The sequence below is a fragment of the Microcaecilia unicolor genome, chromosome 14, assembly GCF_901765095.1.
Source record: "Microcaecilia unicolor chromosome 14, aMicUni1.1, whole genome shotgun sequence".
Taxonomy (NCBI): domain Eukaryota; kingdom Metazoa; phylum Chordata; class Amphibia; order Gymnophiona; family Siphonopidae; genus Microcaecilia; species Microcaecilia unicolor.
Genome location: NC_044044.1, coordinates 33,336,204 through 33,350,051, shown reverse-complemented (window position 1 = coordinate 33,350,051; position 13,848 = coordinate 33,336,204). Strand labels below are relative to the sequence as shown.

Below are 13,848 nucleotides of genomic sequence, written 5' to 3'. Positions count from 1 at the left end.
GTTTCCCATAGTTCCACTTTCTTTTCTTTTCTCCTGCCAGTAGGTTTTCAGTGTCTCAAGTCTCTCTTTTTGTTAGATATTTCACACACAACGATAAAATACACGGGATGTTGGGGGGGGGGGGGGGGAAGAGAAATTTTCCATAGAAAAATAAAACTGAAGGCCAAAGGGTCATGCAATGAAGCTGGAAGGACCTCGAGGACACATCGGAAACACTTCCTTATGAACAGTAGCGAATGTCTGAGATAGCCTAGCTCAGGAGCCTTCGAGCTTGTCAAGGGAAGGGCCACATAGGATGATAATTCAAATCTCTGAAAAGATGGGTGAGGGAGGTCCCCTTTTCCACAGAAAGGCATGGAGAGAGGGTCCTCATTTCCACCAAAAGAGCCAGTTAGGAAATCCCCATTTCCACTGAAAGGCCTGGGGAGGGGTAATAGCTGGTGACAGGACCCCATTTGCTGAGCAGAGCTGTAAGGTCCCCCTTTGAGTTTGCTGAAATTCAGCTATGAGAAGAGAATTAGGGTAGGCTTGAACAATGAGCTCTTCAGGCCGCATCCTGGTTTGGGAACTCCTCAGACTAGGATTTTTGTCTCATGGAAGCCAAAATGGTAGTAGAAATGAAGCCTGGGTTGGACAGATGCTGAGGGAAGTGACAAGTGACTGGAGTGATGACCATAATTTAAGAGAAGCCTGTGGTGACACATGGAAACGGAGAAATCCAGGCAGGCTTGGGGAGGGGGATACAGGGTCCTTAATCTACTGCCCACATGGAGTCTTTGATCTGCTGACTGGGCCATGAGAACACATTGCTCAAATCTGTCTGTGTCAAGGAGATTCTTGGATCACACAGTCATGGGTTGAACGTTACTGGTCACATCTCTGAACTCAGGACCAAACTTTCAACAACCTCTGGCTGAAGGGCTCTTGAAACACTCCTTGGACCTTAAAATTCAAGCGCTTAACCCACAAGAGTTATAAATGTCTATATAAGATGATGGAGGTGGTCGCATTGCACAATGGAGAGAGTTGTCTCCCCATACTCACAACCTTCAGAAGCTTCCCTCTGGAGCCCCTATTCTTCCCTTCCTCTCTGAAGTGGGGGCTCCTGTCCCCTCATGAGGCAGGTCCCCAGACTGCCAGTGCCACTCTGCTGCTATGAAGCCTGAACCCAGCACACATAGGGGTTCATTTAAAGAATGGCTATTATGATATTTTGTATGTGCAAGTGCTATGAAAATCAGACCTATATCATACATGGCTTAGAATGAGAAGTAAACCTTGGTTATGTAACACAATGAGACACTCAGAACACGAGGACGTGATGTATTTAAAGCCATTTATTGCTACAATGCTGCACAACATGGCCGTCATTCCTGCAGGCTCCTCCTTTCTGCTGCAGGACTCAGATGCGATTGGGACTCCTTTCAGAACCAGCGATAATACTTTTTCTTCGTGAGGCACAAACAGAAGACATTCAAAAATTAGTCACTTCTATTTTATTTATTTAGATTTTGCTCACATCTTTTTCAGTAGTAGCTCAAGGTGAGTGTGAGGGTTGGAGTCTATAGAACGCTAACCCTCTCCCTTAAGGTGGTTCCGACTATTAGGGGGACTGTTCTTAAGAGTGTTAGTCCAGCCCCGTCAGGAAGTGAGACGGGAGGGGAGGGGAGGAGTCTATTCTGGGGAGTATAAAGGACAGGGCAAGGCCAACTGGCCAAGGTTAAGCAAGCCCAGGGAGGAAGGAGCAGACGCCCAGCCTATGCCAAGTGAAATTAACTGCTGTAATCTGGCCAATTTGCCACTACTAAAATAAACACTGCAAGTTTTGCTGTTTTGAAGCCAGACCTGCACTTTTTGAAAAGAGTAAAAACTGAGTTTGGGGTATGGAAACCCCGGCAGCTGTAGCTGTGCTTGGCCTGTTGCCAGATGCCCACGCAAGACTTTATTTTCTGAACTGCCAAAGTAGTCACGCTACGACTTGGGTCCTGTGAAGAAACAGGCCCGAGAACTCTTGTAAATAAAATACTTATCTTTGCACTCTACCCTGTGTCCCGCTGTCTTATTCCACTGGCCATGCCAAAACCCCGCTTGGGGATCTTAGATTGTGAACCCTCCAGGGACAGGGAAATTCCCAGTGTACCTGAATGTAACTCACTGTAAGACAGAGGGAGAGAGGGAGAATGAGAGACAGAGGGGTGAATGGAGAACCGAACATGGGGACAATGTGATGAATACAGAGAAAGGGGAAGAGACAATGTAGAGGGACAGACCTGAAAAAACCAGAGAAAGCAAGCTAAAGAGGACAGAAAAAGGAAGGGCAAGAATGAAGGGAGAGGCCAAGATTGTCATACCTTTGGTCTTAAAGGCCTGCTGGGGGGATCCAGTGAGAACACGCAGGTATTGTCACATCTTTCCCGGCAGCAGATATAGGGAGAACAGTCAGGGTGTGCACTGCAGGGCATCCCTGAGGAAACAGAAGACAGGACTGGGAATGAGAAATAAATTATGATAAGACTGGAACAATTCCTACATGCCTTGCTCACGTTTGGGAAACCCTCCGGGCTTAACAGTCTGAATGTGTTGCCAAAGTAATTCATGAGAAATGATTAAAGCTAGGAAAGAAAAGATATACAGGTGTAATAATAGAAGTAAAATTATATTGAGAAGCGCAGAACAGAAATCCTACAGGTGGTTCTGTTGCTTTTTGCTTTATCTTTGCCCAGGTTCTTCTGTTCTGAGTTCAGGATTCCACAGATTTTGCTGCTCCAGCTGCTGTTTCTCCTTTCCCCCCAGGATTAGACTCCGTTTTTCCTGCTCATTCTTTTGTGGGAAGTCTTTGGTCTTTATCTGCTGTCATCTACCATGTTGGTATGTTACTATGTTAAACTGAACTGGAAACCCCAAGCAGAACCAGAAAAGGAAAGAAGAGATGCACATTTCCCAAAGAACCAATGTGGCCCACCCAGGCTGCAGGTCTGCACATCAGGGCCGCCGAGAGACTGGGCCGGGCCCGGGGCAAGGCCGCCGCGCTGCAGTCCCCACCCGCCCCCCCTTCATCCGCCACCGGGCCGGGCCCCCTGCATTCAAATCATCACAGTGCCTTACCTGTCACCTCCGTGACTGAAAGCGCAGCAGCAGCGGCAGATCGGATTCGCCTCCCTTCGGGCCTTCCCTCCCTGTGTCCCACCCTCGTATGATGTAACTTCCATGAGGGCGGGACACAGGGAGGGAAGGCCCGAAGGGAGGCGAATCCGATCTGCCACTGCTGCGCTTTCAGTCACGGAGGTGACAGGTGAGGCACTGTGATGATCTCAATGCGGGGAGCCCGGCCCGGTGGCGGACGGTCAACGGAGCCGAGGGCAAGTGAGACCGGGGACTGCGGCGTCAGGCCCCCCTTGGAGGCCCAAGCCTGGGGGATTTTGGCCCTCCTGCCCCCCCCCCCCCTCTCGGCGGCCCTGCTGTACATCATTTCTGATCACTTACTAGGGCGTATCTGTGCTCTGTGTGTGTGAGCGAGATGCGGTATTCTGCTAGTACACCGTTTCTGTGTAGGGTTTCCCAAAGTGTTCTCACCAGGCCCCCAGTAACCTGGTCAGGCATTAGGAAGCGGTCCCTGCCCTCCCTCCTCCACTAGGCAGGATACTGCTGGTTACTGGGAGTGTATGAGGGAAGCAAGGGAGAAGGTGATCCTTGGTTACATTTCTGAAAGTTCCACCTGACTGCGGGCTGGAAGTGGGTACCAAGCTCTGCTGGGAGGACCCCAGGGACTTATACTCTCCCTCAGTGAGGGGCAGCATGCCTGCCTCCCAGCTCCAAGGCACATCCACACGGCTGCTTTTCTGTCTGGCAGGCCATCGGGGTTGGGTGGTTTGTACATTCTGTGTAATATGAAAGTGAGAATGCTTTGGATAATTGAGCACTTCTGTTCAAGTGGCTGACTGAAACTGCTGATCTTCTGTGCAAGGTTCTCCCAGGGGTAGAGAGGAGGGACCGGGGTGTGTTGTGCAGAACGGCTCTGAGCAGTTTCCTTGCCAACCTGAGGGAGAGAGGTGATGCAAGATCAGAGCGGGTGCCTGGCTTTGGACAAGACAAACAGGAGGTTTTGGAGTGAAGAGAGAGGGGGGGGGGGGGGGGGTTCTTTGTCAGCTGGTTGCACTCATGTTCTCTGCACCCGGAAACCAATATCGGTTTCCTCACCCTACTGTCCTTTGCTGACCTAGACATGGGCTGTGGGCTGAGCAGGGTGCTTCCGGAGCAGCCGGAACCAAGAAGTTGCTACATGAACTTTGTCAGGAAGGTGGCGACCTGCAGGGGGAACCTGCCTGAGCTGAGTGACGGGGAGCCCCTGAGATCTTTCACAGACAAAGCTCGGGAAAGTGACTTCTGGGGTCTGGATGGTGGTGGTCAAACAACACTGCAGCGACGCAGCAAGGAGCAGATGTGCCGGAGGCAGAGCGCAACCCGCTATTGAGTCAACGCTCAAGCCATGAGTGACTGCCAGGTTAGAAATGAAACCTTCCACCACCTATTTTCTCTAACTGCATTCACCCTCTCTGCTTCCTTGGCTAGTCCCTTCCTCTCCAATGCCTTGATCCCCTCTCCCCAGGTCAGGATAAACTCACCTGGCCACCCCTCCTTGGGCTCATCTTTCACCTAGTGTATCTGACAGAGTTGAGATGGTGGGTCTAAGGCAATCCTGAACCACTACTTGCCATTAGAACAAACTGGAAGGAAACCCAGGAATTGCTGATCTGTAACTGCCTTAGCTGGCAGACACTGAGGCTGGGAGGGGTGTGGGGTGACTTGGTGGCTCTCGGAGGCAGGGAATTGCTTTCTTTCAGCTATGGCCCTTCCCGTCCCGGTGGGGGCAGCCAGTGTTCCTAAGGCCCGTCCAGTCTCCTGCTGTGGGAAGTGCACACAGGGCCGGATTTAAGATTATGGTGCCTATAGGAAGACGGCAAGTGGAGAAGGGAGTCCTCTAGAGTTTTGGGGTCCTAGGCACGTGCCTATGCCGTCTCTGCTGAGATCCAGCCCTGCCTAGCAAGAAGGACGCCCCTCTCCCAATTTGTGTCGAAAGATGAGCGCCCTTCTTTTTCAAAAATAAGCGTGATAGTAACATATAGTAAATGACGGCAGATAAAGACCTGTACGGTCCTTCCAGTCTGCCCAACAAGATAAAATCATTTACGAGTTTGATTTGTCCTTTCCATTCTCAGGGCACAGACCGTAGAAGTCTACCCAGTAGTGTTCTTGTACTAAGTTCTGAAGCTAACGTTGAAGCCCCTTAAAATTTACACTCCAGCCCATCCCTATCTCTTTAGTCACGATCAGGGCGTAGACCGTATGCTTTTTAGGAGAGGAAGGGAGCGGGACATTTCCCCAGATATCGCTGTTAGGATCATAGGAACATATGTTGTAGAGTGAATGTCCAAATGTGGTGACCCTACAGCAGAAGTAGAAGTGCCGACGTGGCACTGGAGATCTGGCACATGTGGTCGGACCAGTAGAAGAGAGAAGCTGACAGAAAGAACACGTGTGTATTGACTCTTCTGTGGCCTACCTCCTTCTCTCCCAGGAAAAAGACTGGCAAGCTGCAGCTCTTGGCCACTGTACCTGCCCTGAAGGCAGCTTGTTTGTCAGTAGGGAACCACCCCTCAACCTGCTCACTTTGGAGTAATTCCTGGGATGTGTTTAAGTAAGAGGAGAAGGGAAGGAGCACGTGGGAGCCAGCCGGTGAGAGGGAGTGAAGACTGAGCTGTACAACTGGCCTCTTTGTCTGTCCTTTGGCAGCCCCAAAAGGTTAACACAACACCCTCTTACTCACCAGGCATCGGGGCGACACACTTCATGCCACATGTGGTATTGAGGCACCTGGCAGTCCCTGTGCAGTTCCCAGTATTGATGCAGTCATTAGAGGTGCAGTTCGCCCCGTCTGGGCAAGGGGTGGGGCATGGCAGGAGGGTAGAATTATTGGACAGACTGCTGGCATTAAGGATCCCCACCTCCTGGGACTCATCACTCTCTTCAGAAGAGTCTGTGCAGGAGAAAAGAACCCAGACGTGAGCATAAAGACCATTTTCTCTAGGCATTTCTATCCCTTCTACATCACTCAGTCACCCAGTGCAGGGAATAAAAACCATCTCCAGACATTTCTATCCCTTCTATCTCACAGGTACGCTGTAGACTGAGAACCCACTAGGGGCAGAGAAAGTCCCTGCATATAATAAAGGTAACTTTGGTTGTACTACAGAAATCTATAACCCTTTACTCTATCACACACTGCGGGGCTTAAAGACCACCCTCAGGCATTTCCACCCCTTCTCTCTCACATTATTACACACTGCAGGGCATAGAGACCACCCTCAGGCATTTTTACTTCTTCAGTGGTCAGATAGCTTAGTTGTCAAGTAACTTTTATACTGACACACTTCGCAAACCTCCCCATTACTGTAGGTTAGAATTAATACATGGAAAGGCTCACAGGGTTTTGGCGGTCTTCCCGGGCCCCGATGAGCCAGTGCAAGGTAGAAAAGAGCAGAAAACAACACCAGCTTCAGCATTCTGCTTGCTTGATGCACCTGTCCAGAGAGGAAAAGAAGTTAATCCTGCCTGGGAGCCGCACCAATATTTAAAGGCCATGTCTGGGATGATAAGGACACGTGAGGACACCCAGCAGAATGGGAAGATTCTGTCAATCATCCTTCCCAAGAAGAAATCTTGTGCGTTCAGGCTCATCTTATAAGTACTTAAGTACACAAGTGTCGCCATACTGGGACAGGCTGAAGGTCCATCAAGCCCAGCATCCTGTTTCCAACTTTTGCCAATCCAGATCACAAGTACCTGGCAAGGTCCCCAAACAGTAAAACATAAGTGCATAAGTATTGCCATAGTGGGAAAGACGAAAGGTCCATCGAGCCCAGCATCCTGTTTTCAACAGTGGCCAATCCAGGTCACAGATACTTGGCAAGATCCCAAAAAATGTACAAAACATTTTATACTGCTTATCCCAGAAATAGTGGATTTTCCCCAAGTCCATTTAATAACGGTCTATGGACTTTTCCTTTAGGAAGCCGTCCAAACCTTTTTTAAACTCCACTAAGCTAACCGCCTTTACCACATTCTCTGGCAACAAATTCCAGAGTTTAATAACACGTTGAGTGAAGAAAAGTTTCTCCGATTCGTTTTAAATTTACTACATTGTAGCTTCATTGCATGCCCCCTAGTCCTAGTATTTTTTTGGAAAGCGTGAACAGATGCTTCACTTCTACCCGTTCAACTCCACTCATTATTTTATAGACCTCTATCATATCTCCCCTCAGCTGCCTTTTCTCCAAGCTGAAGAGCCCTAGCTGCTTTAGCCTTTCCTCATAGGGAAGTCGTCCCATCCCCTTTATCATTTTTGTCGCCCTTCTCTGCACCTTTTCGTCGCCCTTTTCTGCACCTTTTTGTAATTCCACTATATTTTTTTGAGATACGGCGACCAGAATTGAACACAATATTGGAGGTGCAGTCACACCATGGAGCGATACAAAGGCATTATAGCATCCTCATTTTTGTTTTCCATTCCTTTCCTTTCATAAAAACAGATTTTATGTTGCTTATCCTAGAAATAAGCAGTGTTAGTTTCCCAAGTCCATCTTAATAATTGCTTATGGACTTTTCTTTTAGGAACACGGCCAAACCTTTTTTAAACCCTGTTGTGCTAACCCCTACAGTAGATGTCAAGCTGTCTGGATTCAGGGAGCAATATTCCCTCTCAAGTGAACAGGAGCCTCCACCTGAGTTCCTACCAGCGGGTTAGTATAGCAATATTGTGGGTTCAGTCACAAGGGGCAGACAGGCCCCCTGGAAGTCCCACAGAACTTGTCTGCCTCTCACTATTGAAACCGCAATATTGCTGCATCATTCCCTCCCCCCCCCAGGAATGTGAGTGGTGGATTTGCACAGAACTTTTTCGTATCAGAAATTCTCCCACCCCTACCCCTGGCATTGATCTGAAGGATTTCCTGCTCATTCCCCCCCCCCCCTTTGGACATACTGGGGGGGAGGGAAGACCTTTTTCACTTTAACCTCAGCTCAGACTGAACACGGGATTCTGGTGACACAAGCTTTCCCTGGCTGTTTCTCCATAGTTTAATACATTTTCTCAGAACCGTATATCAGAAATCTAGCCATCGGGTCCTCCATTTCAGGGCTATGAACATTGCCTCTGCCTCTTCCCCAACTCTGTCCAAGCTGGTGTGAAGACCTGAAATGGGAATTCCCCCTTCCTCTTCCCCCCCCCCCCCCAAAAAAAAACCCAGAATCCCTCCACATGGTAATGCAACAGGGAAAAACAGAATTTGGGAGCCCAATACTAAAAAAAAAAAAAAAAATCTATTGTTCTTCTCGATCTCTACATTCAGCAGGAAGAACGTTACTCCCCTTTCATAAAATCAGTTTACATGAACTTTCAAACCGGAACTTTCCAGGTGGCAGGACCACAATTACGGGATTTTTTACCTACTGAATTGTGTAAGATAGAAAAGATGATGCAATTCTGCAAACAGAGTAAGACGTATTTATTTAAATGATTTATGCAATGAATGTCCATAACTCACTTAGGACTGTATAATGTGGTAGCATCTGTGATTTGCAACTAGATTTGGTATTAGCTGTCAATGTTTGTCTTGTATTGTTTTGCACGATTTTAATGTTTTATGCTGAACATAAGAATAGCCATACTGGGTCAGACCAATGGTCCATCAAGCCCAGTATCCTGTTTCCAGCAATGGCCAATCCAGGTCACAAGTACCTGGCAGGCTCCCAAATAGTAGCTCAGGGCAAGCAGCGGCTTCCCCCATGTCTGTTTCAATAGCAGACTATGGATTTTTCCTCCAGGAATTTGTCCAAACCTTTTTTAAACCCAGATGCACCAACCGCGGTTACCACATCCTCCGGCAAAGAGTTCCACAGCTTAACAATTTGTGGAGTGAAATAATATTTCCTCCTGTTTGTTTTTATTTCCATGTAATTTCATTGAGTGTCCTTTAGTCTTTGTACTTTTTGAAAGAGTGAAAAATCGATTTACTTTTACCTGTTCAGGATTTTGTAGACCTCGATCACATCCCCTCAGCTGTGTCTTTTCCAAGCTGAATAGTCCTAATGTCTTAAGCCTTTCCTCGTGTGAAAGGAGTTCTGTCCCCTTTATCATTTTGGTTGCTCTTCTTCCAACATTTTTCAATTCTGCTATAACTTTTTTGAGATATGTCAACCAGAATTGCACACAATACTCAAGGTGTGGTGGCACCAGGGAGCTATACAGAGGCATTATAACATTGTCTTATTTTCTATCCCTATCCCAATAATAATTCCTAGCATCCTGCTTTCTTTTTTGTCTGCTGTAATGCACTGGGCAGAACATTTCAGCGTTTTGTCTCTCCTGACACCTAGATCTTTTTCTTGGGTGCTGACTCCCAAGGTGGATTTGGATTATTCTTCCCAGTGTGCATCACTTTTCATTTGTCCCTTCTCCGCTACTGCCAACTCCAGACTTCGCGCCTTCTGTCTCGCTGCACCCTACGCCTGGAATAAACTTCCTGAGCCCCTACGTCGTGCCCCATCCTTGGCCACCTTTAAATCTAGACTGAAAGCCCACCTCTTTAACATTGCCTTTGACTCGTAACCACTTGTAACCACTCGCCTCCACCTACCCTCCTCTCCTCCTTCCTGTACACATTAATTGATTTGATTTGCTTACTTTATTTCTTGTCTATTAGATTGTAAGCTCTTTGAGCAGGGACTGTCTTTCTTCTATGTTTGTGCAGCGCTGCGTACGCCTTGTAGCGCTATAGAAATGCTAAATAGTAGTAGTAGTAGTCTCTTGTAATCAGAGGTGATATTGTGATGTCATAATGCCTCAGGCCACCAATAAGAGCCAACCTCATCAGTGATGTCACAATGGCTTGATTGTCCTATACTTGGCTCACTTTTATTACATAGCTCTTTGAGCAGGGACTGTCTTTCTTCTATGTTTGTGCAGCGCTGCGTACGCCTTGTAGCGCTATAGAAATGCTAAATAGTAGTAGTAGTAGTAGTAAATCTCAGCTGCTGTTTGGATGCCCTGTCCCTCCAACTTCCCAAGGTCTTTCTGCAATTTTTCACAATCCGCATGTGTTCTAACAACTCTGAATAGCTTTGTGTTGTCTGCAAATGTCATCACCTCATTCATTGTTCCCGTTTCCAGATCATTAATAAATATGTTAAACAGTACAGATCCCTGAGGCACTCCACTATTCCCCCACCTCCTTTGAGAAAAATGGCCATTTAACCCTACCCTCTGTTTTCTATCCATCAACCAATTCCTATTCCATAACAGAACATTGTCTCTTATCAAGCCTCGAATTTTGTCAGAAATCTCTCTCATGAGGGACTTTGTCAAACGCTTTCTGAAAATCTAAATACACTACATTGACCAGCACATCTTTATCACGTATTTATTCATACATTCAAAGAAATGAAGTCAGTTGGTGAGGTAAGACTTCCCTTGGCTGAATCCATGTTGACTCTGCCCCGATAAATCATGTTTGTCTGTGTGTTCAGTGAGTTTGTTCTTTATAATAGTTTCCACTACTTTACCCGGCATTGGCGTCAGGCTTACCAGTCTGTAATTTCCCGGATCACTCTAGATACTATGTTTGAACTGTACTCCACCTAGAATTTTACATACAGTGCATCATAATTTTTTTTTAAACAAATAAATATGTTGCCTTTATGGTAATGCTCCTCTCACAATTATGGTGACAGCACAGATCCACTGCTCACTTTTCTCCTTGCTGCAAATGGACAAGTTGGTCCTCACCAATTTTTCTGGATCTTTCAGACAGGGTTTGACCCATGCAAGGATTTTCCCTCATTACCTTTGATAGCAGATTCCTGGAGCCTGTTCACCAAGTGTTTCACCCATCCACAGGATGGAAGACAACTTTGTGCAGCTGAGGTTCAAAGAGTCTTAGCTGGGGGGGGGGGGCCTCGTTAAAATTGTTTCAACTGTCTAAGCGCATTATATCAGGTTCAGCACCCTCCCCTCAAACACATACACACTTATCCTGGTGAAATATATCCAACTGAATAATCAGTCAAAAAGAGGGGCATTTTCGAAAGAAACGTCTAAGTTTGGATTTGGACGTCTTTGTAAAACGTCCAAATCCGGAGGCGGGGAAAAGCTCATTTTCGAAAAAAGATGGACGTCCATCTTTCGTTTCGATAATATGGTTGGGGACGCCCAAATCTTGAAATTTAGGTTGTCCTTAGAGATGGCCGTCCCTAGACTTGGTCATTTCTGATTTTTGACGATAATGGAAACCGAGGACGCCCATCTCAGAAATGGCCAAATGCAAGCCCTTTGGTCATGGGAGGAGCCAGCATTCGTAGTGCACTGGTCCCCCTGACATGCCAGGACACCAACCGGGCATCCTTTCGATTATGCCCCTCCTAGAGACCTCTAGGATAGAGTTAATTGGAAGACTACCTTAAACTTGTATAAACAATATCTAATGGAGACTAGAACTTATTATTCTGGCTTAGTTGATAAAATGTTTATTGACAAAAAATGCTTATTTAAAGTAGTAAGAGAACTCTTTTCTTCCTCCCTGTGTGTCTCGTGTAACGTTGGTATTAATCTTTAACCATCAGCTGATGATTTTGGCTTTATTTTTCAAGGACAAAGTGGAGAAAATTCAAGATGAAATCTCTGTATTGCAGTCTGTAGCATTTAAAGTTCCACGTTGAAAGAGGAAGATGTCTGATTGGGTATTAAAGCTGAAAGGATTTGCAATGCTTCTTCTAAAGTTACCGAGTTCATGAAGTACAATCAACGATACAGAAATTGGCTCGATCCTTGTCCTGCTTATTTGATGAGAGATCCACCGTGGGATTTAATGATTCGGTTGGCATCTTTAGTAAATATTAACACAGGGAATTTTTCCTATTTCCCCAGGAGATGTTAAAGTTTAGATTTAACTATAGTTAGTAAATTTCATCCTACAGGTACTAATCCCATTATAGCTAAGTTGTGTTTGCTCAACAATGTTCTGCTTTTTTTTTTAAAAGAAAAATATGATTGTCTACATTAGTACTGACCTTTTATTAATTTGATTAGTTTCGGACACAAGAAAAACACTGGGCCGAGGAGGTCGGATGACAGATCAGCAGCTTCTGGCACAGTAAATCGTTCACTTTTGTGGTTAAGGTTGAGTGAGATTGGCATTGTTGGAACAGTCTTGAATTGGCTTAAGGGATCTGTATTGCGCCTGATGGTATAATGTTTGGAAATAAAAATAAAACTAATAATTAAAACCAAAATGGTGCTTGTCCTCTTGTGGTTCACTGGTGTCTCACAGTCCAGGATCAAACCAAAAGCACAGCTGAGTGGTCAGGGGGCTTATCCTGTCCTGGTCGTAGGAAAGCTGATCAGAGGGTGACCAGATCCCTCTGCACAGCTGCCAAGTTACCCATTCCTGGAGGGAGACTTTTTATTTATTTTAAAAAGTTCTATACCTAAGTGGCCTACAGATTATCCAGTGGAGTGGAGGAGTGGCCTAGTGGTTAGGGTGGTGGACTTTGGTCCTGGGGAACTGAGTTCGATTCCCACTTCAGGCACAGGCAGCTCCTTGTGACTCTGGGCAAGTCACTTAACCCTCCATTGCCCCATGTAAGCCGCATTGAGCCTGCCATGAGTGGGAAAGCACAGGGTACAAATGTAACAAAAATAAATAAAATTGGCCTTCCCGGCACAATTTTTCATTCAATCTACCTTTTCCACTGCTAAATAAGATTCATTATAAGCGCTATTATGATAGTTCTTTTGGCTGTTCTGCAGTTAAATTGTGGAATTCGCTTCCAATAGAACTTTGTGGTATCTTGGAATCTCTAAGAAGGCTTTAAAAACCCTCCTATTTGAAAAAATATTTTGAAATAGGAGTTTGAAATTGTATGGAATCACTTTCAGGCTTATTTTCGAAAGAGAAGGGCGCCCATCTTTCAACACAAATCGGGAGATGGGCGTCCTTCTCCCAGGGTCGCCCAAATCGGCACAATCGAAAGCCGATTTTGGGCGTCCTCAACTGCTTTCCGTCGCGAGGACGACCAAAGTTCACGGGGGTGTGTTGGAAGCATAGTGAAGGCGGGACTGGAGCGTGCTTAACTCATGGGCGTCCTCGGCCGATAATGGAAAAAAGAAGGGCGACCCTGACAAACACTTGGGCAACTTTACTTGGTCCTTTTTTTTTACGACCAAGCCACAAAAATGTGCCCTAAATGACCAGATGACCACCGGAGGGAATCGGGGATGACCTCCTCCTACTCCCCAGTGGTCACTAACCCCCTCCCACCCTAAAAAAAATGTTAAATATTTTTTCCAGCCTCTATGCCAGCCTCAAATGTCATACTCCGGTACATCGCAACAGTATGGAGTATGGTACAAAGTATCACAGACACAATACAAAGTATGTTACAAAGTATCACAGAGACAGTGCAAAGAATGTTACAATGTATCACAGGGGTAATACAAAGTATGGTACAATGTATCACAGAGAAACATAGTTATATAGAGTGGGACAATAGTAAAAGATGTGGGGAAAGGATTGGAGTGTGGGTAGTACTGGTGGTGTGGTCTAGGTTCGAGGATTAAATTGGGTCGTTTAAGTAGGCTTGTTTGAAGAGGGAAGTCTTCAGCAGCTAACGGAAGGGTAGGTGTTCATTGGTTTTTCGGATATGTCTAGGTAAGGCATTCCAGAGTTGGCTGCCTATAACAGAGAAGTTGGATGCGTAGTAGGTTTTGTATTTGAGGCCTTTGAGGTTGGGAAGATG

General features: G+C 46.2%; 1 protein-coding gene across 4 annotated transcripts in view; it reads right to left on the bottom strand.

Moving 5' to 3' along the window:
* Positions 1–982: 982 nt before the first annotated feature.
* The window catches only part of LOC115458046 (multiple epidermal growth factor-like domains protein 11), a 65,028-nt gene continuing 52,162 nt past the window's right edge, over positions 983–13,848 (bottom strand). For all 4 annotated transcript variants that reach the window (XM_030187829.1, XM_030187830.1, XM_030187831.1 and 1 more), the window contains 4 exons: positions 6,482–6,578; positions 5,825–6,034; positions 2,352–2,464; positions 983–1,448 (listed from right to left, as the gene is read on the bottom strand). In XM_030187829.1, coding sequence (XP_030043689.1) covers positions 1,425–1,448; positions 2,352–2,464; positions 5,825–6,034; positions 6,482–6,560 — 426 coding nt within the window. In that variant the 5' untranslated portion in view covers positions 6,561–6,578 and the 3' untranslated portion in view covers positions 983–1,424. The remainder of the gene's footprint in view (positions 1,449–2,351; positions 2,465–5,824; positions 6,035–6,481; positions 6,579–13,848) is intronic.